Source organism: Meriones unguiculatus (assembly GCF_030254825.1).
Source record: "Meriones unguiculatus strain TT.TT164.6M chromosome 13 unlocalized genomic scaffold, Bangor_MerUng_6.1 Chr13_unordered_Scaffold_37, whole genome shotgun sequence".
Lineage (NCBI taxonomy): Eukaryota > Metazoa > Chordata > Mammalia > Rodentia > Muridae > Meriones > Meriones unguiculatus.
This window is the reverse complement of record NW_026843647.1, coordinates 15,807-42,161: the sequence shown is the minus strand read 5'-3', so window position 1 is coordinate 42,161 and position 26,355 is coordinate 15,807. Positions and strand designations below refer to the sequence as shown.

Here is a 26,355-nt window from a genome sequence, read left to right as displayed (position 1 = left end):
CTCCAGCATACCACCCTGAACGTGCCCAATCCTGTCTGATGTTTTATTTTTAATACCTGAGTAGTATTTCACTGTATTAAAGTACCACATTTTATTTATTTATTCTGTGTTTGAGGGGCATCTAGGTTGTTTCCTGTTAATTACCCTTTATGAATAAAGCTGCTATAGACATAGTTGAACAAGAGTCTTTTGGAGTGGAATTGCTGGGTCTTGAGGTAAGACTATTTCAGGTTTCTGAAAACCCACCAGACTGAATTCCACAGTGGATCTACACTGAAGTTTGTAATTATTTCATTGGGTTTTCTTTTTTAGCATTGTTTCATTTTGAGATTTCTTGAAAAGTTCAAGCTATATTTATGTCATGGACTGATCTCCTTATATAGTTTTCTTTGTCTTTGTGTTTTTAAGTATTTTGACCATATTTATAGTCATGCTTTTGGATTCTTTGCAATTTCTTCCACTTCTTTTTTACATGGTGTCATGTACATGGGATCTGAAATTTGTGGAGATGACATGTTACCAGGGGTTTTCATGTATTTAAAATTGGTTAATTATTAGTTAAGAAACTTCTTCATTGGGATTTTCACAACCTGAGTTAGTTTGTTTGCAACATTTTATTTTCAAACCACCTTTGGTATTTCACTAGAAGTGTTCACAGTGTTCAAAATGGGTCAAATCATAGCAATATTTCAACATTTAAAAGTTTTACTATTTTATATATGTTTTGTCTATTCCCACATGTGTTTTTTTTTTGTTTTTTTTTTTTTTTTTTTTTTTTTTTTTTTTTGTATGACATGGCTGTCTATTGCCCGCAGAGGCCAGAAATAGGTAAGGAATTACTGAAAATATACCTATCAAAAGTTGTGAACTACTATGTCAGTACTGGGAATAAATCCCTAGAATTGTGGAAGCCTTTTGTTAATTTTTATTTTTATATTAATCACAGCTTATACACATAGTATCCTAGTTGTAGTCCCCTCCCTCATTCCCTAAAATCCCACCCTCCCTCCCTCATCTCCTCCCATGCCCCTTCCAAGTCCACTGATTGGGGAGTTCCTCCTTCATTTCCATCTGACCCTAGTTTATCAGGTCTCATCAGGACTAGCTGCATTGTCCTCCTCTGTGGCCTTGTAAGGCTGCTTCCCCTTTAGGTGGGAGGTGGTCAAAGAACCAGCCACTGATTTCATATCAGAGACAGACCCTGTTCCCCTTACAAGGGTACCCACTTGGGTGCTGAGCTGCTATGGGCTACATCTGAGCAGGGGTTCAAAGTTATATACATGAATGGACCTTGATTGCAGTATAAATCTCAGAAAAGACCCCTGTGCCAAGATATTTTGGTTCTGTTGCTCTCCTTGTGGAGCTTCTGTCCTCTCCAGGTGTTACTATCTCCTCCTACTTTAATAAGATTCCCTGAACTTTACCCAAAATTTAGCTATGAGTCTCAGCATCTGCTTTGATACACTGCTAGGTAGTGCCTTTCAGAGGCCCTCTGTGGTAGGTTCCTGTCCTGTTTCCTGTTTTCTTCCTCTTCCAATGTCCATCTTGTTTGTCTTTCTGAGTGACGGTCCTCTTACCCAGGGTACTCCTTCTTGATTAGCTTCTTTAGGTGTACAGATTTTTGTAGGTTTATCCTATATTATATGTCTAGTATCCACTTATAAGTGAGTATATACCATGTGTGTCTTTCTGCTTCTGGGATACCTCACTCAGGTTGGTCTTTTCTAGTTCCCACCATTTGCCTGCAAATTTCAGGATTTCCTTGTTTTTATTTGCTGAGTAGTGTTCTGCTGTATAAATGTACCACAATTTCTGTATCCATTCCTCAGTTTAGGGACATCTAGGTTGTTCCCAGGTTCTGGCTATTAGGGTTGGTGAAGATCCTTTCCCTGTATGTAGGCTGTCATTTTGTTCTGAGGACAGTGTCCTTTGCTTTACGGAAGCTTTTTCTGTTTCCTGAGGTTCAATTTATTGTTTGTTGATATTAGAGCCTGTGCTGTTGGTGTTCAGTAGATTGGAAAGATCTCCCGTGCTCATGTATTGGTAGGATTAACATAGTGATAATGGGCATCCTGCCAAAAGCGATCTACAGATTCAGTGCAATTCCTATCAAAATACCAACACAATTCTTTACAGAAATTCAAAGAAAAAGTCTCAATTTCATATGGAAAAACAAAAGAATCCAGAATTGCCAAAATTATCCTGCACAACAGTACATCCCTGATCTCAAGATGTACTACAGAACAATAGTAATAAAAACTGCAGCGTACTGGCATAGAAACAGAATGTTGGGTCAATGGAATCAAACAGAAGACCCAGAAATAAACCCACATACCTATAGAGACTTAATTTTTTTGAGAAAAGAAACTAAAACCATACAATGGAAAAAAGACAGCATCTTCAACAAATGGTGCTGGTCTAACTGGATGTCTCCATGTAGAAAAATGGTAATAGATCCATATTTATCACCCTGAATAAAACTAAAGTCCAAGTGGATCAACTGAATCAGTTAGAAGAAACATTGGAGAAGAGCCTAGAACTCATTGGCCCAGGAGACAACTTCCTGAATTGTGGAAGTCTTACCAGTAATTTTAAATGCTGAACCAGCTCTCCAACAACAATGTTGGTACCTTGATTTACTCTGTCTCATCTTTGGGATATAGCCTTCATTCAGGTCTCCTTTTTCATGGCTACAGTATAGCACTTCCAATGGTTAGGAAGAATTTCTTACAGTAATTTCCTACAGTAAGACATCTTTTAGGTATATATGACTCTGGGTGATGTGTGGTTCCTATAGATTCCCTGTGTCTGCCAGGTATAGTTTGAAAGTGTCTGTGGTTATATGAAAAGTTGAGTGACACCCAGAGGAATACAGATTGAGAAAAAGTATAAATGAAAATGTTTTAACTTTACTCTCATACTTGAATTTGACAGATATGAGAGTAAGACTAGTTTTAACATAGCCTGCTCTCCTAACTTCTGATGAGGACATGGCTGTACTGTTACACCTTAAAAGTCAGAAAATGAGCCCATCTTTCAGTCAGTCCCATGTGTTTACTACAGAACTTATTTCTCTTCAATTGTCATCTCTAAATACTTGTGAGAATCTAGTTTGCTGTATCTTATGTTCTTCTTGGACTATGATATCTGTATGAGGAAGAAAGCGATTACATTTTCAAAATCACTCTCCTCCTATCTTGTAACAATGATTTTTTTTGTCAGAAAATCTCTAGAACAAAAAGACTTAATAAATGCCCACTCCATTTACCAGGACATTCCCTCAAATCCATGAGTTTAAGTCTCATGGTTATTCTGCATCAAAGAATCTTCTTGAAGAATTTGTCAATGAACTCCATATTATACACAGTTGGTGCTCTAAGCGAGTATCACCTTTGAGTTGATTGAGACATGGGTTTGAGCTATTATGCAGAATTGCACTGAACTGTGGTTTACTGGGAAGCAAGTTTTCCTGTGCCTTTTCATTGCATATAGTCTTATAATAGATTGGTTTTATCTCTTATGTAGTCATTGCAAATTGTTAATCTGATACAGAAAAGAAGTCATGACAAGCTACAGTATGGCCTGCTAACATATTTATTGTAGTTCTTTTCAAATTGCTGTCATTTGAGCTTCTGTTCACTCAAAACTCAACCAGCCTTTCTTAGTGAAGTCAATTTATTTTAGCGGTCCTGCTGTTCTTACCATATCATAATACACAGTACATTTATTGACCTAAACTCACAGGGGCTAGGGAATAGATCCCTGATCAGAATAACTTTCATCAGTATAGTATGTTAAAATACTAACTGTGATGGCTTTAAATTAGTGTATATTTTACAGAACTGAGTAGTATTTCTCACATACACACTACACTATTTTTTTTTTCAAATCAGGGTAAGCAGTGGATGAACACACTGCTCAAAATGCAGGAATGGAAGACACCTCTACTCAGTAACTAACCCAGGATAAAAGAGGAGTGTAGAACTATGGAAGTTCAAATCTCAGAATGTAAACAGGGGACTTGATATCTGCACTGATTAGATGAAGTAAATGATTTAGAAGTGAAGAAAGCAGCAGGACTATTGGCTTTTCCAGAGTGAGAAATGAGCTGATTGTGTTGGGTGCAGACATCACAGTCATTTTCAGATACAGATGTATGTATCATGGAAGAATATCTGAAAGACTTATGCTTAGTAGGAAGAGTCAATTCCACTGGCTGTCTTCGGATTTGGAAAAGCATGATCCTCTTATTTTGCTGTGTATGCACAATATGTGTATTTTCAGGCCTTCCTCTGATCTAGGATGCCTTCACCCAAACTTGTCATAGGAAAAGTTTCTTGCTTCAAACTTGGCCAAAACACTCCAATTAGGAAGTTGATCCCTGAGCTCTTGCTGTCTATTTTCTTTGCTGAAATCATGATGCCTGTGGCTAGAGAAGATTCAAAACACATTTTCCAACTTGTTTTCAAGCAGAACACAGGACCTCAGATGCAGAGCCAAAGGGCAGAGTTTCAGAACTCTCAATGGCAGTGGAGGAAGTGTCAGGAAGAACTTGGGGTGATTAGTATAACAACTGCTCTAATTAACAAAGTGAAAAGCACACGTGTTCCCAAACACTTGAGCCTAATATATACATGCTGGGCGTAGTTACAGCTATATCCACCAGTCTTATGGCTGGGCATATGCACATGTTAATAGGATGATCTGGATTTTTACTTTTGGTCTCCTGTATTTTCCCAATTTTGTGTGTGCCTTTACTAACCAGGAATGCTATGGAAAAATTAAGGAAGATTTTCACCGTGAAGGAGATGTGATGCTTGGTGCATTTTTCCCTCTTCATATTGTTTATACAACCAAAACCAGTCTAAAGGATGCCTATTTCCATGATGCTACCCTACAGTAAGTACAATTATTCATTTTAAAAGTTCAGAATTCTTGTGACTTAAATGATGTATGGATTAAAACTTCCTTGTGTTTTCACAATCACTCTTTTCCATTATCAAGTATGTTCAAATATAGGTTCATGTGTACTAATTTTCCTCTTTCAAATGATAATTTTCATGTTATTCATTTTGCTTTCCTCATATTCTATTGGAATTTCATGATTTTTCTTTATCATGCTTGTAATGGCAAATAATTTGAATATTTTCAGTGATATGTTTTCAGAGTATGGATAATTTTACCTAAGTATGACATGATGCTTCTGGGCTTTCTTTAAGTCCAGATATGCTCTTGTAAAAAGAGATGATGCCACTGAATGTAGAGACTCCTGAGTGCCTGTAATGTTGCTAAAGTGACAATTATTCTCTGTTATATAGTTGATTTTACAACATGTTTGTCACCATTAAATATTGGGAGTACTTTTTTTTCTCAACATATAACTTTTTCTATCTCATATTCTTTGTTTTGCATCTCAGTGTTTCCTTGCTAATTTTTTTTATCCTCAAACAGATTTAAAAATATTTACCTGTTTGCCATATGTTTCCAATGCTTTGGTTCAATTAAATGGTTGTGTGCATTAAAATGCTCATTATGTGAGAGTGGCCACTTAAGACTGTTTTTACTGTAGCTTTTCAGAACTATGCAAGTTTAAGGAATAATAATGCCAGAAGTCACATTTTCCTACACAAATATTCAGTTGTATCTCTTTATAGAGGAAATAAAGGGTGCTTATCTAATACAGATATCACAAATCTCTATGGGTAAATTAAAAAGACACTTAAATAGAGCAATAGAAATTGTGGTATTTTTATACAATGGAATACTACTCAGCAATCAAAAAGGAGAAAATCATGAAATTTGCAGGCAAATGGTGGGATCTAGAAAAGATCATTCTGAGTGAAATATCCCAGAAGGAGAAAGACAAACACGGGATATACTCACTTATATAGACCTATAAGATATGATAAACATAATGAAATCTATACACCTAAAAGATAATCAATTGAGCAGACATGGGGTAAGATGATCAATCCTCATTTAGAAAGACAGATGGGATGTGCATTGAACGTATGACAGGAGTCTACTGAGCGCATCTGAAAGACTCTAACTAGCAGTGTTTTCAAAGCAAAGACTCATGACCAAACCTTTGGCAGAGTACAGGAAATCATAAGAAAGAAGGGGAGTTAGTCTGATGGGGAAAGGATAGGAGCTCCACAAGGACCAAATATATCTGGGCACAGGGTCTTTTCTGAGACTGACATTCAACCAAGGACCATGTATGGATATAACCTAGAACCTCCACTCAGATGTAGCCTGTGGTAGCTCAGTAACCAATTGGTTTCCCAAAGTGAGGGGAACAGGGACTATTTCTAACAGGAACTCGATGACTGGCTCTTTGGTCTCCCCACCCCCGAAGGGAGGAGCAGTCCTGTTAGGCCACAGAGGAGGGCTTTGCAGCCAGTCCTGAAGATACCTGATAAAACAGGATCAGATGAATGGGGAGGAGGTCCCCCCCATCAGTGGACTTGGAAAGGGGCACGGTGGAGATGAGGGAGGGAGGGAGGGAGGGACTGGGAGGGAATGAGGGATCGGGACACGGCTGGGATACAGAGTTAATAAAATGTAACTGATAAAAAAATAAAATAAAATAAAAAAAAGGAAAATCACAAAAAAAAATAAAACAAACAAAAAAAAATAGAGCAATAGAACTTGTATGAGGAAATTGGTAGAAAGACAATAGGTAGATATTTACAATATTATATATAGTTATGAAGGTGAATTGTGCTCAGTGTGACATTACATATTTGTTAAAACCTTGGTGGGATGTTAAGTAAAAAATCAAGGACAGTGAAGTAAGATATATGATCAGATGTAAAAAATTATCAGATATATGGGGGTGATGACACATTTAGTTTGAAACAAACACATCATAGATGGCCATAGAGTCAAAATTTTATATGTAAATGCAATAATTTGTAACTCAGTAATTATAATCAGCAATTCAAAGTAAACAATTTCTTAAGGGTCATATTTTCTCTCAAATAAAATCACAAATCTGTCTCATAGGCTTAGAATACTGGGGACTTGGGATGTTTGGTGGAGCCCTTTTACTTCATCATAACTAATACCCATTATTACTTTCCTTTTTCCCTGCTCTCTACTTTCAGCAGCTTAGGCCCCAGTGTACATCTGTATGTGCTTTTCTCAATATTGCGCACCAACAAGTCAATATGTGAAAAGAGTTTACTTTCAGTTACATGACCTGTGAGTGTCTTGCTTGTAAATGATGAATGAAAGGGTTGTAACCTGTAAAAGGTATTTGATTTTATATATTCAGAATTAAAATCAAAGCAGTTCACAAAGGAAAACAATATTTTTATTATAAAATATCATCAAACTCTTTATCCAAAACATTTTTCTAAGTATATATACAGAAGTTTTTCTAACTATATATACAGCAGGTTGTAGTATTTTTTTCTGGATATGTGTGTGTGTTTATGTGTGTGTGTGAGTTTTCTAGAATATTCTATAAGTGTGTGTAAAAATAATCCTGGAAAGTTTTATACATTTTGACCATTCTGTATATTTACAGTGAAAATGGTTCCACCAGCCTTATAACTGAGTTCTATATCTCCATGAATTGCAGTCTTTGTACACAGTCAGAATGTCCATTCAGTGTCCTTTAAATCCTATCATGGAGGTCTAGAGTGTATCTGGCCTGCATTCATTTAACAGAGAAGTATACCTTTGGTATCTGCTCTTCTGTATCCACTGATCTTTCTTCATCTCCAGATTATTCTTTTAACTGGTACCCCAGTTGTATTTTCCAGCTCCACTTTTCTCAGAAAATTTAATAAAGATGTAAGGTTTTTTTTCAGAGTCTAGCAGAAGTGAGTTCTGATGACAGTCATTGTCAATATTGTTCTACCAGTTATCTCAAAATTTTTCTTTAATAGATGTGAATTTCTTTTATAAATGGTGGATGAGAAGATTATTTCATTGTATTGTGTTTCAAATTTATTTACTCTAATTGAATAAATAAACACTTCATGAAGTATTCTCTAATTTTCCTAAGATTACCTGCACTCTGCTCAAAGTTTGGCTATGAGTCTCAGCTTCTGCTTTGATACCTCAATCAGTAGAGTCTTTCAGAGTCCCTAGGTGATGGACTCCTGTCATGTTCCGTGTCTTCTCCTGCTTCCAATGTCTGTCAAAATTGTCCTTCTGAAGGAGGATTGAGCATCTTCCCTAGGGTCTTTCTTCTTGTTTAGCTTCCTTAGGAGTTTAGATTTTAGTATGTTTATTCTATATTATAGGTCTAATAACCACTAATGAGTGCGTATATGCCATGTGTGTCTTTCTTCCTCTGGGTTACATAACTCAAGATGATCTTTTCTAGTTCCCGCCATTTTTGCCTGCAAATTTCATGATTTCCTTGTTTTTGCTTGCTGAGTGGTATTCCATTGTGTAAATATACCACAATTTCTGTATCCATCCTCCATTAAGTGATATCTAGGTTTTTTCCAGCTTCTGGCTATTATGAATAGAGCTGCTAAGAACATAGTTGAGCAAATGTCCTTGTTGTATAGTTGAGAATATTTTAGATACAGGCATAGGATACATATAGCTGGATCTTGAGGTAACACTATTACTAATTTTCTGAGAAAGCACAAGATTGATTTCTAAAGTGGTTGTACAAGTTTACATTACCACAAGAAATGGAGGAGGGTTCCCATTTCTCCACATCCTCTCCAGCATGTGTTGTCACTTGAGTTTTTGATCTTTGCCATTCTGATGGTTACAAGGTGAAATCTCAGGGTTGTTTTGGTTTTCATTTCCCTGATAACTGAAGATTTTGAGCATTTTAAAAAATGTTTCTCTGCCATTCAATATTCCTCTGTTGAGAATTCACTCTTTAGTTCTGTACCCCATTTTAAACTGGATTAGTTGGTTTGTTGGTGTTTAAATTCTTAAATTCTTTATGTATTTTGGATACCAGCCCTCTGTCAGATAGAGGGTTATTGAAGATCCTTTCCCAATCTGTAGGCTTTTATGTCCTGAAAATAGTGTTTTTTGCTTTACAGAAGCTTTTCAGTTTCATGAGATCCCATTTATTAATTGATTATCCTAGAGCCTGTGCAGTTGGTGTTCTTTTCAGGAAGTTTGTCTCCTGTGCCAATGATTTCAAGGCTTTTTCCCACTTTGTCTTCTTACAGATGTAGTGTGTCTAGTTTTATGTTGAGGTCTTTCAAGTACTATGTTGGAGAGATATTAAGATAGTGGGCAGCCTTGCATTTCCCTGGTTTCAGTGGGATTGATTTAAGTTTCTTTCCATTTACTTTGATGTTGGGTTGCTGTGTATTGCATTTACTGTTTAGGTATGTGCCTTTTATCCCTGATCTCTTCAAATTTTAAACATTGATGTTGGATGTTGTCAAATGCTTTTTCAGCATCTAAGATGATCATGTGTTGTCATTTTTTCCTTCTGTTTTTTTTTTTATACTGTGGATTGCATTGATGGTTTTCTGTATATTGAACCACCCCTGTGTTCCTGGGATGAAGCCTACTTGGTCATGGTGGATGATAGTTTTTATGTGCTTTGGATTTTGTTTGGGAGTATTTTATTGAATATTTTTGCATAAATGTGTTATAAAGAAATCTTAAATAAAAAACTCAAGACACCAAAATTAACCAGTCCTGAATCCTGCATATCTCAGTGAACTTGTATACATTTAATGGATCCATCATGTGTCACATTAACAAATTTAAATATCATACCTCTTGCATATTTATTATCTATAATATGTATCAAAAAGGTACAAGATTGGCAACTGCAGAACTTGATGTCAAGAATCCATTGCTGAGGATACTACAAAATTTGAGTTTCTGAACATGGAGAAATCAAGCTATTAATCACCTGGATGCTTTATCTTCTCTGGCTATATTTCATAGTGCTAGAAGTTGCTATACATCCTTCCAAAAGAAATAAAGGTAATACTATTTTATCTGTAAACCATGAAGGATACAGTTATGATAGGCCTTACATAATATGCAATTTGGTGCAAAAATAGTCACACATATTGTATGTGTAATTAATGTTTGTCTGATTCAATTATTAGGGTCCCCTCATTGATATGGAACACGTTTGGCAGTAAAAAATGGCCAGTGTCTGACTAGGTAGGTCATAAACACAAGTGGTATAAAAGTTTATGACATATTATTGTTTTCAAAACATGAATCTAAAACAAGTGATGAAATAAAGTTTCCATTTCATGTTTCTTCTATACTTTCTTTTTTCTTTAATATTTTTTAACTTTTATTAATTATTTATTCACTTTGTATCCTCCTGTACCTCCCTCCATCCTTCACTCCCAATCTTCACCCTCCTTCCCTCTTTCCCACCCAAACCCTGCCCGAGTCCACTGATAAGGGAGGTCCTCCTCCCCTTCCCTCTGATCCTAGTCTATCAGGTCTCATCAGAGTGGCTACATTGTCTTCCTCTGTGGCCTGTTAAGGCTGCTTCCCCATCAGGAGGAGGTGATCAAAGAGCAGGCCAATCAGTTCCAGTCAGAGACAGTCCCTGCACCCATTACTATGGAACCCACTTGGACACTGAACTGCCATGGTCTACCTTTGTGCAGGGGTTCCAGGCCATCTCCATGAGTGGTCATTGGTTTGATTATCAGTTTCAGAAAACACCCCTGTACCTGGATTTTTTGGATTTGTTGCTCTCCTTGTGGAGCTCCTGTCCTCTCCAGGTCTTACAATCTCCTATTTCTCTTATAAGATTCCATGCACTCTGCCCAAGTCTAGGCTATGAGACTCAACATCTGCCTTGATATCCTGCAGGGTAGAGCCATTCAGAGGCCCTCTGTGGTAGGCTCCTGTCCTGTTCCCTGTTTTCTCCCTCCTCTGATGTCTATCCTCTTTGACTTTCTGAATGGGGATTGAGCATCTTAGCCAGAGTCCTCCTTCTTGATTAGCTTCATTAGGTGTACAGATTTTAGTATGTTTCTCTTATATTATATGTTTAATATCCACTTATGAGTGAGTATATACACTCTGTGTCTTTCTGCTTCTGGGATATTTCACTCAGGATGATCTTTTCCAGTTCCCACCATTTACCTGCACATTTCATGATTTCCTTGTTTTTGTTTTTGTTTTTATTGCTGAGTAATATTCCACTGTGTAGATATGCCACAATTTCTGTATCCATTCCTCACTTGAGGGGAATCTGGGTTGTTTCCAAGTTCTGGCTATTACAAATAAAGCTGCTACAAACATGGTTGCGGATATGTCCTCGTTGTATACTTGAGCATCTTTTGGATATATGCCTAGGAGTGGTATAGCTCAATCTTGAGAAAGTGCTATTCCTAGTTGTCTCAGAAAACGCCAGATGAATTTCCAAAGTGGTTGTACAAGTTTGCATTCCCACCAGAAGTGGAGAAGGGTTCTCCTTTCTCCACATCCTCTCCTTAATGTGTTGTCAATTGAATTTTTGATCTTAGCCATTCTGATGGTTGTAAGGTGAAATCTCTGGGTTGTTTTGATTTGCATTTCCCTGATAACTAAGGATATTGAGCATTTCTTTAAGTGTTCTTCAGCTATTCAATATTCCTCTATTGAGAATTCTCTGTTCAGCTCTTATCCAATTTTTTAATTGGGTTACTTGATTTGTTGCTGTTTAACTTCTTTCGTTCTTTATATATACTAGATATTAGCCCTCTGTCAGATATAGGGCTGGTGAAGATCCTTTCCCAACCTGTTTTTACTGCTGTGTGTTTGGAGAATTGGAACTCCTCTGCCACTTTGTCATGACTATGTTGTAGTGATTACAGTCTATAATGTGTTTGCAATCCTTTACTTACATGCATATAATTGTCACATTATACATATCTTTACATAGCTATACATTTGAATCTATGCATTTGAATCTGTTTGTCCATTGGCAAACCCTATTTACTTTTCTTTTTTTTTTTAAATATTTTCTTATATTAATCACTGGTTATTTATGTTAGATCTCAACTGTAACCCCCTCTCTCATTTCCTCAAAGTCTCCTCTCCCCCCGCATCTCCTCCCTGCCTCGTTCCAAGTCCACTGATAGGGTAGGTCCTCCTCTCCTCCCATCTGACCCTAGCTTATCAGGTGTCTTCAAGACTGACTGCCATGTCCTCCTCTGTGGCCTAGCAAGGCTGCTACTCCCCTGGAGGGAGGGAGGTCAAAGAGCCAGACATTGAGTTCATGTCAGAAATAGTCCCTGTTCCCCTTACTAGGGTAACCACTTGGATACTGAGCTACCATGGGCTACATCTGAGCAGGGGTTCTAGGTTATATCCATATGTGGTCCTTGGTTGGAGAAACAGTCTCATAAAAGACCTCTGTGTCCTGATATATTTGATCCTTGTGGAGCTCCTGTCCTCTCCAGGTCATACTAACTCCCCCTTCTTTCATATGATTCCATGCACTCTACCAAAGGTTCAGTTATGAGTCTCAGTATCTGCTTTGATACACAGCTAATCAGAGTCTTTCAGCGGCCCTCCGTGGTAGGCTCTTCCATTGCTGGTGGGATGTAAACTTGTACAACCACTTTGGAAATTTATCTGGCCATTTCTCAGACAATTAGAAATACTGCTTCCTCAACGATCTAGCTATATCATTCCTAGGAATGTATCCAAAAGATGCTCAAGTACACAAGGACATTTGCTCAATCATATTTATAGCAGATTTATTTGTAATAGTCAGAACCTGGAAACAAAGCAGATGTCCATCAGCGGAGTAATGGATACAGAAACTGTGGTACTTTTACACAATGGAATACTACTCAGCAATTAAAAAGAAGGAAATCATGAAATGTGCAGGCAAATGGTGGGATCTAGTAAAGATCATCCTGAGTGAGGTATCCCAGGAGCAGAAAGACATACATGATATATACTCCCTTTATTAGTGGGTACTAGACCTATAAGATAGGATAAACATACTAAAATCTGTACACCTAAAGAAGATGAACAAGAAAGAGGATCCAGGGTAATATAATCAATCCTCACTTAGGAAGACAAATGGGATGGACATTGGAAGTAGGAGAAAACAACTATTTACTTTTTTTGTTTCCCAGTTTCAACAAATGCCACACCAGCGCACATTTTACTTTATTTTGGTCTTTAAATATATTTACTACTTCTTTAATAATTTTATATAAAACATTTTGATCATATTCATCAACATCACCACTTCTACCACCATATCCACTCTCTCTACATGTAGCCCCTACTTGAATTTGTGTTTTCTTTATTTTTCCAATCAAGTGCAGTATGTGTTCTATAAGTACTACTGTAATTGGAGTCTTCCCTTGTATGGTTGACCACCTAGGGGTCACAACAGTGAAGAAACTGACTATCTCTTTCCCAGTAACTATCAAATCCTCCCTATTGCATCTCAGCTAGTGCTGAGATTTTTCTGCCCATCTCCTTCTCCAGGATAGCATTTTGTTTTGTTTGAGTACACATGTTCTGGCACATTTTTTCATATTCATTGTGATTTTACATATGCACCTATCCTGGACAAAAAAAAATAATGTTTCCTTGAGGTTATCCACAGGCTTTGGCCCTTAAAATTGTCCCACTTCTCTTCAGCCATGATCCCTCAGGCTTATTGCAACGGGTGGGATATGTAAGCCATATTTGTGTCTGAGCACTGCATAGTCTATTATTAAATGTACCATGAAAAATCATGGGTTTCTTTATTTTTTCCATGTAAAGTGAAAAAAAAAGCTACTCTTCTGAAGGCTAAGGAATGTACTAATCCACAAGTACAACAATCAATAAGGAATTTATTTCATACCTTGTACATTTTGTAGAATTACAGTATAAAGTTCACTGCTTGAGTATATGCCTATCTAGTTAGAGATTTGGCCATTTTATAGTGCAAGCATGTGATCCATTCTATGGAAGGGACCACAAAAATCAAATCAGACAAAAGTTGATTCCACATATATTATGTGTGCCCATCCTTGTGCCATAGTGCTAAGATATAAGACCCATCATAACTACACCACCCATGGTTCACAGAAGAATAGTAGTTGATATTACCTTTATTTACTTTGAAAGCATGTGTAGCACCTACTAGCACTATTAAATATAGCCAGAAAACAAAGCATCCAGGTGATTAATAGCTTGATTTCTCAATGTTCAGTCACTCAAGTTGTGTAGTGTCCTCAGCAATGGAGTCTTATCATCAAGTTCCATAGTATCCAATCTTGTACTTTCCTGACCGATATTACAGATAATAAATATGAAAGATGCATGATATTTAAATTTATTTTTATTAATTACAATTTATTCCTTTTTTATCCCAGTTGTAGCTCCCTTCCTCATATCCTCCCAGTCTCCCAATTGCTTCCCTGTTTTCCCCTGTGCCTCTGCACTAGTCCACTAAGAGGGGAATTCCTCCCCTCCTATCTGACCCTAGCGTATAAGGTCTCATCATTAATGGCTGCATTGTCTTTTTCTATGGCCTGGAAAAGCTACATCCCTTAAAGTGAAGTGATCAAGGGGCTGGCCACTAAGTTCATAGCAGGTGTTTTTCATTAGAGTTTTTTTTCCAATAGATTTTTACATAATATATTTTCAATGTTAGTCTTTTCATTTGTATTTTGGCCTTTTAGACTGTCAAACTGCTCTTAATTTTGTGGTTTCCATGATTTCATACTGATAAATACAATTTCATCCTTACTTATTACTTTTAATTATGATATGTACATCATTTGTTTTGTCTCATTTTTAATTTATTTTTATTAATTACAGTTTATTAACGTTATATCCCAGCTGTAGCTCCCTCCATCATCCCCTCTCAACCCTATCCTCCCTCCCTCTTCCCCATCTATGCCCTCCACCAAGTCCACTGATAGGGAAGGTACTCCTCCATTCCGCTCTGACCCTAGCCTATCTGGTCTCAACAGGACTGGCTGCCTTGTCTTCCTCTGTGGGCTGGTAAGGCTGATCACCAGGGAGAGGTGATCAAAGAGCCATCCACTGAATTCACATCAGAGACAGTTCCTGTTCCCCTTACTAGGGAACCACTTGGAGACTGAGCGGCCATGGGCTGCATCTGAGCAGGGGTTTTAGCTTATCTCCATTCATGGTCCTCAGTTGGAGTATCAGTCTCATAAATGACCTCTGTGGTCATATTTTTTTTTTGTTTTTGTCGCTCTCTTTGTGGAACTCCTGTGCCCTCCAGGTCTTTCATATCCCCCTTCTTTCATAAGATTCCCTACACTCTGCCCAAAGTTTGGCTATGAATCTCAGCATCTGCTTCAATACCCTGCTGAGTAGACTCATTCAGAGGCTTTCTATGGCAGGCTCCTGTCCTGTTTCCTATTTCTCCCTTTTTCTATGTCTACCCTGTTTTCCTTCTGAATGAGATTTGATCATCTTACCCAGGGTTTTCCTTATTGCTTAGCTTCTCTGGTGTACAGAATTTATTGTGTTTATCCTATACTATATATCTAATATCCACTAATAAATGAGCATATATCATATGTGTCTTTCTGCTTCTGGAATACATCACTCAGGATGATCTTTAATCATTGATCTCAATTATCTTTTTTCAATGATCTCACCATTTCTCTGCACATTTCAAGATTTCCTCATTTTAATTGCTGAGTAGTATTTCATTGTGTAAATGTGCCACAATTTCTGCACCCATTCCTCAGTTGAGGGACATCTGGGTTGTTTCCAGATTCTGGCTATTAGAAATAAAGCTTTTATGAACATGGTTGAAGAAAAGTTCTTGTTGTGTACTTGAGCATATTTTGGATATATACCTAGGACTGTTATAGCTGAATCTTGAGGTAGCAATACACCTAATTGTCTGAGAAAGCTCCAGATTTATTTTCAAAGTGGTTGTTCAAGTTTACATTTCCTCCAGCAATGGAGGAGGGTTCCCCTTTCTTGACATCCTCTCCAACATGAACTCTAATTTGACTTTTTGATCTTAGCCATTCTGATGAGTGTAAGGTGAAATCTCGGGGTCATTTCAATTTGAATTTCCCTGATCACTAAGGATGTTGAGCATTTCTTTGTTTCTTTACCATTCAATATTCCTCTATTGAGAATTCTCTGTTAAGTTCTATACCCCATTTTTAATTGGATTACATAATTTTTTGCATTTAACTTCCTGGTTTCTTTATATATTCTGTACACTAGCTATCTATTCAATATTTGAGATTCTGTGCAGTGTTGGAAAAATTGTATACCTTTTTTTTTTCATTTTGTGTGAAGTTACTAGACAAATCCATTACTTTTTATAAGAAACACACCTGAGGAACACAATCTATAAATCACAGTAACTTTCTAGAAACGGAATTTAGATTAAGAAAGAAAAATATTACAATGTTCCTTGAGACTTCATTCATGTCAGACATGTGACATACCAGCAGTTTCTCAAAGGAAAAAAATGTTTCAAAAAAGGAATAGGAAAGCACAAGGAATCAGAGATACAAACAATGAATAAAATATCAACAACAAAAATAGTGACTAGAAGGCCATAATTCTGTAAAAAAAAAAATACCTCTAAAGATGTTCCCTTTCTTTTCTTTGTGGACCTATCTGCATTGCCCCCGTGGCACGCCAGGGTTGGCTACCCAGAGGCTATTTAAGCTGTGGGCTGGCTTTCCCCGGGGTCCGAGGATTGTTCAATGTTCCTGAATAAACTGCATTGAAAAAAAAAAAGGAGACCAAGAGGTAAACAAAATATCATTAGAAGCACCTGGATGGCTACGAGGTACAGCTCATGAACCTAAAAAAAAAAAAAAATAAAGTATATTCAATGTAGAATTAATCTCCTTCCCTATAGATCTTTCCAAAATATAAACAGTAATGTTACTTTCCCATAAAACTCTGAAATGTTTTAATATGTGTCATTTCTATAGAAGAACAATTTACTAAATATAGCCATAAGAAAAGAAAACTGTTTTGTGAACAGCACACTTTGACTCTAAGTTGAAATACAATTCTTAGTGTTTGGGACTTTTGGCATCATGAAGACTGAAATCTTTCCTCACCATGTTATTATTATGACATGTTATATTAGACATTATTACTGCCTAATAAGATAAAGTGCTCCAGGTGAAAGTGTGAGGATCTGAGCTCACATTTCCACTGAAACATAAAAATAGTGTTACAATCCAGTGATCATATGGCAGGTAGAACCCAGGAGAGGTGTTCTGGCCACAGTACCAGTCTTATGTGCTGAAAACAATAAAGAAAATGTGGAGTCATTTAGTGTAGTACTCTTCACAGCACTGGATAAGTAATTTCAAGGCCCGATTGTGTTATAGGTCAGTCAGTGCTACATGGTCAGACTCTGTTTCAGTCAATCAAATAAGTCAGTCAGTTAGTAAATAATTGAACAAATGACTAAGAGTCACTGTGAAATAATGTGGACAGCTGTGAATAATGTGAACTGAACCTGGATGTCCTTTCTCCCTTGTACTCATACTTATTCACATTCATGAACCTGTACATGCAGAAAGACTCACATCCACACTAGTAATGCACACAGTTCATCAATACACAAAAAGTTAAAATAAATTTAAATATGGATTCACATTAATTAATTCCAGCAACTGAAGGCAGAGACAAGATGTTTTCCATTAGCTCAAGGGCATTACATGGTGTATTCTAGGCCAAGATACTCAGAAAATATCTTAGAAATGACAACTATGGCAATATATGATTTGAATTAACTTTGTGTTATACTCTAAATAAGTTATTGTCACAAAAAACTGGATCAAGCTATAATAACATTTCTTAATTGTTGAGGCAGAAGGGCCAAGGTCCAGACATCAAAAGTTCTGATGTTTGCTCTGAACCCAGTGTTTTTATCATGGACAATTTATTTCTGCACACATACAATATAACTAAAGCAAAATAATAATAAATTAAATTTCCTGAGACCATAACTAAGGAAGGTTAATACTTTGGAATTTTACCTAATCTTACCTACTTAAGATAGTAATTGTAATTCCAGTCATTGATGAGAGTATATTAAAATACTGATTTTATAGAAACATTGGCATTTGAATTATAAAAACTATTGCACTAAATAGGAGGTTTTATGGTCTATGTCTTCTACCAGTATGGTTTTTTTTTAACCTTTAATCCTTTTTAGGTATAAGTTTAAGAACTACCAGTTTGTACTGTCCCTGGTATTTGCCATTGAGGAAATCAACCGAAACCCTAATCTTCTACCCAACACAACTCTTGGCTTTGATCTCTATAATGTTGCACCTTATGAAACAAATATCCTTTTAGTCCCTTTTGTTTGGCTCACAATGTTGAGACAACCACTAGCTAATTACAACTGTGGACTGAGGAGAATGTCACCTGCTGCACTTACAGGAACATCATGGAAAATATCTTCCCAACTTGGGAAACTGCTACAACTTTACAAAATACCTCAGGTGAGAATTGGGATATTGAAACTAGGAGTTAAGTGTTCTTTTTTGACATTACTGTATTTCTGAAAATGTAAAATGAGCACTTGGATAAACCATCTATGAAGAAAAATATGAAGGAACTTGATGATATATCCACAGTTCCATTGCTTAAAATAGAAAAGAAGGAGAAGAGGGTGAAACAAACTACATTACTGAAACTGGAGACCTGTCAGTAATAATTTTTTTAGAAAAGTGTCTATTGGGTTTGCCTTTTAATATATGAGAAAACTATATTCATCTTGACTGTTTGCATTTGTTGATTCAGTCCTTATATTCTATTTGATGCCAGTGTTGTCCTTCTTGTCTCCAATCTTCTTTTCCTACAGCTCACATTTGGGCCTTTTGATTCTACCTTAAATGACCGAGGTCAGTTTAATTCTTTCTATCAGATGGCCCCTAAGGACACATATCTGTCAACTGCCATAGTTTCTTTGATGCTTCATTTCAGCTGGTCCTGGGTTGGTCTGATCCTCCCAGATGACCACAGAGGGATCCAGATTCTGTCAGACTTGCAAGAAGATATGGAGAGTAACAACATCTGCTTAGGCTTTTTGGAAATGATCCCTAGTACCTGGAATGCATATTCCAGTGCATTATGGAAAGATCTGATAAAGACTCAAGAATCATCAACTAATGTGGTAGTTATTTATGGGGACTTTGTTTCTTTGCAAGGTTTAATGAGACTTATTGGGGAATTGTTAGTGACATGGAAAGTCTGGATCCTAAACTCTCAATGGGATGTTAGTTACAATTTTGATTATTTCATGTTAGAGTCATTCCATGGGAGCCTCATTTTTTCACACCACCATGAAGAGATGGTTGACTTTACAAATTTTGTTCAAACAGTTAATCCCTACAAATACTCAGAAGACACTTATCTTCCTAAGTTTTGGTTTCTGTTTTTCAAGTGCTCATTTTCTGAGTCTGATTGTCAACTTTTGGAAAACTGCCAACCCAATGCTTCTTTGGACTTACTGCCCAGACACCTTTTTGACCCTGTCATAAGTGAAGAGAGCTGCAATATATACAATGCTGTCTATGCTGTGGCCTTCAGTCTCCATGAGATGAATCTTCAGCAAATAGAGACACAACCATATACTAATGAAGAAGAAAAGGAATTCTTCCCCTGGCAGGTAATATCCTTTCTTGTGTGTTGTAATATCAGCAATGTGTTGTTTTATTATTTCATAAGGCATTCAAATTAGGTATCATAGATTTTAGAACATATTGTCAATAAGCAAGGATTTGTTACCCAGAGAAGGGGAAGAAACAGTAGAGTCTTAAGGGTTGAAATGCTTCTGAGGACTACCACAGGGTTATGAAGTTAACGATCACTTTAAAGTGTACTTTCCATACCAGGGCCCTTATTTTAAGGATGGGAGCATTAAATATATTCCAAAAGATCATAGTTTTGGCTATCTTTCCAAAGCAATTTGAATCAGCTGAAGCCACATTATTTGTTGTCTTGCTGACTTAGCTGTGCTTAGTTCAAGGATTTATCTTGAGGAGAAGGTGGTTTTCAAAATTCATTGCACTTCAATCCAAGCCAACCTGATGCCTCCTTTAAGATGCTTTTAATTCTTGTTCCCACCATTGCCTGCAAATTTAATGATTGCCTTGTTTTAATTGCTGAGTAGTATTCCACTGTGTAAATGTACCACAATTTCTGTATGTGTTCCTCAACTGAGGGACATCTGGGTTGTTTCCAGATTCTGGCTATTATGAATAAAGCTATTATCAAAATTCTGAGCAAATGTCCTGGTTGTATACTTGAGAATATTTTGAATATATGTCTAAGAGTGTAGAGCTGGATCTTGAGGTAGCACTATTCCTAATTGTCTGAGAAAGCACCAGATTGATTTCCAAAGTGGTTGTACAAGTTTACATTCCCACCATCAAGGGAGGAGGGTTCCCCTTTCTCCACATCCTTTCTAGCATGTGTTGTCATTTGAGTTTTTGCTCTTATGCATTCTGATGGGTGTAAGGTGAAATCCCAGGGTCATTGTGATTTGTATTTCCCTGATGACTAAGGACATTGAGCATTTTTAAGTGTTTCTCTGCCATTAGATATTCCTCCATTGAGAATTCTCTGTTTAGCTCTGTACACCATTTTTTAAATTAGATTAGCTTGTTTGTGGGTGTTTAACTTCTTAAGTTCTTTATACATTCTGGATATGAGTCCTATGTCAGATATAGGGTTGGTGAAGATCTCTTCCCAGTCTGTATCCTGTCGTGCTGAGTGAGGTATCCCAGAAGCAGAAAAACACACATGGTATATACTCACTTATAATTGGATATTAGACATATAGTATATGATACTCATACTAAAATCTGTACTCCTAAAGAAACTAAGAAGTAAGACCCTGGGTAAGAATATTAGTCCTCATTAAGAAAGGCAAATGGGATAGACATTAGAAGAAGGAGAAAACCGGGAACAGGACAGGAGCCTACCACGGAGGTCCTCTGAAAGAATCTACCCAGCTACCCAGCAGATGCTAAGACTCATAACCAAACTTTGGGCAAAGTGTGCAGGGAATCTTATGAAAGAAGGGGGAGATAGAAAGACCTTGAGGGAGCAGAAGCTCCACAAGGAGAGCAACAGAACCAAAATATCTGGGCACAGGGGTCTTTTCTGAGCCTGATACTCCAACCAAGGGCCATTCATGGAGATAAACTAGAACTTCTGCACAGATGTAGCCCAGGGAAGCTCACTATCCAAGTGGGTAACCCAGTAAGGGGAACAGGGGCTGTCTTTGACAGGAACTCAGTGACTGGCTCATTAATCACCTGCATCTGAGGGTGCAAAGCCTTACCAGTCCACAGAGGAATACAATGCAACCAGTCCTGATGAGACCTGATAGGCTAGGGTCAGATGGAAGGGGAAAAGGACCTCCCCTATCAGTGGACTGTAGGAAGGATAGGGGCAATGAAGAGGGAGGCAGGAGGGATTTCTTTGAACAAGGGATGGGGGATACAGATGTGAATAAATTGTAATAAATAAAAACTAAATTATTAAAAGAAAAGATGCTTTTTTATGATGGGGTAATAACACTGAGTAGCTTTGTACTATTTTTTTAAAAAATGTTTTTATTATCTTAGATTACTTCAAGCTATGTTTATACATCTGTTTTAGCTCCTACCTTTCCTAAAGAACACCCTACTGAAAAATCCTGTGAGAGGTCGCATGGTAATTGATGGGAGAAAACACTTAGATTCAGACTATGACATTCTCAATTTTTGGAATTTTCCAAAGGGTCTTGGATTAAAGGTGAAAATAGGAACCTTTTCTTCAGATGCTCCCCTTGGTCAACAGTTGTCTTTATCTGAGCAGATTATTCAGTGGCCTGCAACATTTACAAAGGTGAGTCATGACTTAACTCACTTTGACCTCTAAAACAAAAAACAACAAACAAAAGTAGTTTTCAGGATGCAATGATCATTTGACACTTATTCAGTATCAATCAATATTCAGCAACCCAGTAGCCAATTAAACAGCCAATGAGGACTGTTTTCTCATTTCCTCACTCTATTTAATGGAAATTTTTATTTAAAAACTTATAAATGCCCACATATTTTTTGCAAATATTGCCTGTTAGGTTTCTGTCATTGCCTCAAAACACTGAGAGGTTTATTTTGTAACCGATCCTAAGAAATTTCAGTGAGTGGTAAAGTGACATTTTTTATTGTTAGCCTCTGAAAAAGATAGATTAGCATGATGGGTGTGTGTATGTGTGCATGATTTGCTGCTTTAAATAAACAGTAAACAAAAGCAACTTTAGGGAGAGCAGGTTTGTTTTGGCTGACTCTGTGAGCACACAGTCCACCATAGTGGAAAAATATTGTTTATGAGACAAAGGATGTGATGACACCAAACCCACAGACCAGAATCAAAGTTCAAAAAACCCAGTTGCTCATCTTCCATCTCCTTTTCATTATGTCTGTGACAGGAGGATAATGAATTATTGACCCCCATTTTGTGGTGGCTTTATCCACCTCAGGTAAATGGTTCCATACAACTTCTCACAGAAATGCCCAAAGACTAGTGTCAATGAAGAATCCAAGTTCCATAGAGTTGTCAATCAACATTTACAACCACATTGGATATTAAAACTCCCTGTAGTAGCCAGTAAGTATAGAGACAGTTTGAATCTGAAGTCATACCATGATCTTCTGGAAAACTACTTTAGTGACAACAGCTACATATTTTGGACCAAGATTTAAATGTGTGGGTTGTGTAGCCCAAAAGATTCCAAAATTAGCAATACCAAAATTTATTATCTTTCACTGTACATGTAAGCATTTCCAGATTAACATATGATGATGCTTAGAAATATGCCACTCACTCAATTTTTTCATAAAAACCCAAACATTTGCTAGTAGTTTTTATTTCTCTTAGATTCCTCAATCTGTGTGCAGTGAGAGCTGTAGGCCTGGATTCAGGAAGTCTGCCAGGGAAGGCAAGGCTGTCTGCTGCTTTGATTGCACTCCTTGTGCAGACAATGAGATTTCCAATGAGACAGGTAAATACAGGCTTATAGAGAACTTTCCAACTTTTCCACAGAAGTCTGCAATCCCTGAGCCAAGGAAAAGGTTTTGGAGAGAAGAGATAGACTTTTGTTCTTTGATTAGAAATTTAAAGTGTTCCAAAAGAAAGCAAAAGAGTCAGAGACACACTCATTCCCATAGTCAGGAGTCTCATAATAATACTAGGCTAATAGGTAAAATATATGCAGAGATCCTGGTGTACTCGCGCAGGCCTTGGATTTGCTGTTTCAGTCTCTGTGAGCTCATATACATCTTGCTTAGTTGATTCAGAGAGCTTTGGTCTCCTGGTACCCTCCATCCCCTCTGACTCTTACAATCCACCCACCACCCTCTCTTAGTGGGAGTCCCTGACTGCTGGGAGGAGGGATTTGATATAGACCTCCAATTTAGACTCTCTTAACATAATGCCTGGTTGTGGGTCTTTGAATCCACTCTGATCTCCTGACAGAGGAAACTTCTGTGGTGATAATTGGATAAGGCACTCATCCAAGAATATAGCAGAATATCATTAGGAATAATTTTATTGATTTTTTTTTAGTTCAGTTATATATTGTTTTATCCTAGGTTCTGGGATATCCAGTCTCTTGACCTTTGTTATACAAGAAGTGTCATTCATGGGCTCCTTCTTCCTGAGTGGTCCTTAAGTCAGATCAAATATTTCCTGGCTAATTCCACAACTTTTTAATTTTTATTTGTTTTTAATATATTACAATTTATTCACTTTGTATCCCAGCTGTACCACTTCCCTTGTCCTCTCCCATCTTCTTCTCCCCCTGTGCCCCTCCCACAGTCCACTGATATATGACCCTAGCCTATCAGGTCTCATCTGGACTGGCTACATTGTCTTCCTCTGTAGCCTGGTAAGATACACCCTTCAAGAGTAGGTGATCAAAGAGTCAACCACTGAGTTCATGTCAGATACAGCCCCTATCTCCCTTACTACTGAATCCCCATGGACACTGAACTGCAATGGGCTACATCAGTGCAGGGTTTCTAGGTTATTTCCATCATGGTCCTTGGTTGGAGTTTCAGTCTTAGAAAAGATCCTGATGCCCATGATCAGTAGACTGTTGTTTGGTTATTAGTAATCAAAATGCTATTATCCTCTTGTAAGTAATACCTGCCAAATTTGTCTTTATATGTATACATGATCACACTCAGGATGTTTCTTTATCTAGTTACATCCATTTGCCTGCAAATTTCATGATGTGGGCCAGAATTATAACAGATTAAAGGTAAAATCTGCTTTTAGTCACTTTTGGATCACACTTGTTTAAGAAATTTTTAGGACACATTAGACAAAGAATAGGGACAATACAGTTAATGGTAATAAAAACCCAATACCATCAGCTTGAGGCTGACGATGAATTGTAAGAGCCCAAGACTGGCCTCTTTTTGCAAAAGGAAAGGAGTGAATAAAGAGTTTAAGTTGGCTTGGGTGACTCCATTTTGAAATGAGAAGCCATGTTGACCGGGAACTGACCTCAGGTACCAGGAAATGTCACAGAATTTGCTGTTGGCAGAAAACAAAATTAACTCTCCTAGCAACAGCTTCCTGGAAATATCACAGAATAAATACTTGGTAGAAAACACAGACAATCTCCCTGGCAACAATCAATGAGGAATGGTTGGGAAAATTTTCCCCAGCATTCCAGATGTAGTTTAAAAGAATGCTAGTTGTGATTATGTGCCTCAGCTAGAGGGTCACCTTACCCCTATGACTTTTACCCAATCCTGTAATGCCAAGGCATGAACCCCATTGCTTGCTGTCATGGAAACCCCCTGCTTGTGTTTTTTTTTTTCCTTCCAGGGCTCAGTGTCCCACTTCTCTACTGCTGTGTCAGTGAGACTTGGGTCCCAAGTTCTATTGCTCTTGCAATAAAGCTCTCTTGCTCTTGCATTGAGTCATCTACTGCTGGTCTCTGAGGGGACTGTGATTCTGGAATAATATCACCATAGGCAAAAATGGCTGTATAGTTTTGAAATTATTCATATACTACTTAGTATTTGTTTCTGAAACAATAAAGAAAGGTGAATCAGGAAACATTTTAATGAAGTAAGGCTGAGTAACAACTTGGGGGAAAGGGAACACCTGAGGATTGAGTCATAATCCTGTTCATAATTTCTGAACAGATATGGACCAATGTGTGATGTGTCCAGAAAGTCACTATGCAAACTCAGAGAAGAACCACTGCCTCCAGAAATCTGTGAGCTTTTTATCCTATGAAGATCCTTTGGGGATGGCTCTCACCACCACATCACTGTGCTTCTCTGCAATCACAGTTTTGATTCTTGTAGTCTTTTTGAAGCATAGAGACACACCCATTGTCAAGGCCAATAATAGAGCTCTCAGCTACACCCTGCTATTGGCATTCAGCATCTGTTTCCTCAGTTCCTTGCTCTTCATTGGCCAGCCCAACACAGTCACCTGCATCATGCAGCAGACAGCATTTGGAATCTTGTTCACTGTGGCTTTCTCCACAGTATTGGCCAAAGCTATCACAGTGTTTATTGCTTTCAAGGTCACTGTTTCAGCAGGATTGGTGAGGTGGTTAATGGTATCAAGGGCCCCTAACTTCATCATTCCCATCTGCACATTGATCCAATTTGTTCTCTGTGGAATATGGCTGGTTATCTCTCCACCCTTCATTGATCATGATGCTCATGCTGAACATGGCCAAATCACCATTGTGTGCAACAAAGGATCAGTAGTAGCCTTCCACTGTATCCTGGGATACCTCTGCACCTTGACACTTGGGAGCTACACCATGGCCTTCTTGTCCAGAAATTTGCCTGACACATTCAATAAAGCCAAGTTCCTGTCATTCAGCATGCAGGTGTTCTTCTGTGTGTGGGTCACCTTCCTCCCTGTCTACCACAGCACAAAGGGGAAGGTCATGGTGGCTATGGAAGCCTTCTCTGTCTTGGCTTCCAGTGAAGCTCTCCTTGGTTTGATCTTTGTCCCCAAGTGCTACATCATTTTGTTAAGACCAGATAAGAACTCCTGTCTTGACATCAGGCACAAAACCCATTCAAGAAAGAAGTCATTTAAAATTTAGTTAAAATTACAATTAACCTATGTTAATAAATTAAATACAATGACAAAACCAGTACCACACCATTCTAAATCTATTATTCAGATAGAATATGATGAGAGTATGATGGTTCCTCATTTATTTGTACTAAAGTCTCTCTGAACTGAAACCATTATTTTTAACCTATGTCTAAAATTCATGTTTTACTATTTGTCTGTAATAAAATTTCTGTTTCCTTTATTGGTCTGAACCCCAAAAGTATAACAGTGTGGAATAAACTCATGGATATCTGTGTGCCTTTGCCTACAAAATGCTGGTGTTGAAGATGTGTCTCCATG

At 37.6% G+C, this 26,355-nt stretch overlaps 1 protein-coding gene across 1 annotated transcript; it reads left to right on the top strand.

Annotated features, from left to right (window-relative positions):
- Window positions 1-149: 149 nt before the first annotated feature.
- On the top strand, window positions 150-26,093 carry LOC132650934 (vomeronasal type-2 receptor 116-like). The gene is made up of 7 exons (XM_060376256.1): window positions 150-215; window positions 4,766-4,899; window positions 18,110-18,401; window positions 18,764-19,570; window positions 21,571-21,798; window positions 22,834-22,957; window positions 25,116-26,093. The coding sequence occupies exons 1-7, from the start codon at window positions 150-152 to the stop codon at window positions 26,039-26,041; spliced, it is 2,577 nt and encodes an 858-aa protein (XP_060232239.1). The 3' UTR covers window positions 26,042-26,093.
- Window positions 26,094-26,355: the final 262 nt, after the last annotated feature.

Excerpts from the sequence above, each read along its gene's own strand:
- LOC132650934 (XM_060376256.1), top strand. The coding sequence starts at position 150 with ATGAATAAAGCTGCTATAGACATAGTTGAACAAGAGTCTTTTGGAGTG. Across the intron at positions 18,402-18,763 it reads AACTTTACAAAATACCTCAG|CTCACATTTGGGCCTTTTGA; the intron begins GTGAGAATTGGG and ends CTTTTCCTACAG. Across the intron at positions 22,958-25,115 it reads TGAGATTTCCAATGAGACAG|ATATGGACCAATGTGTGATG; the intron begins GTAAATACAGGC and ends ATTTCTGAACAG.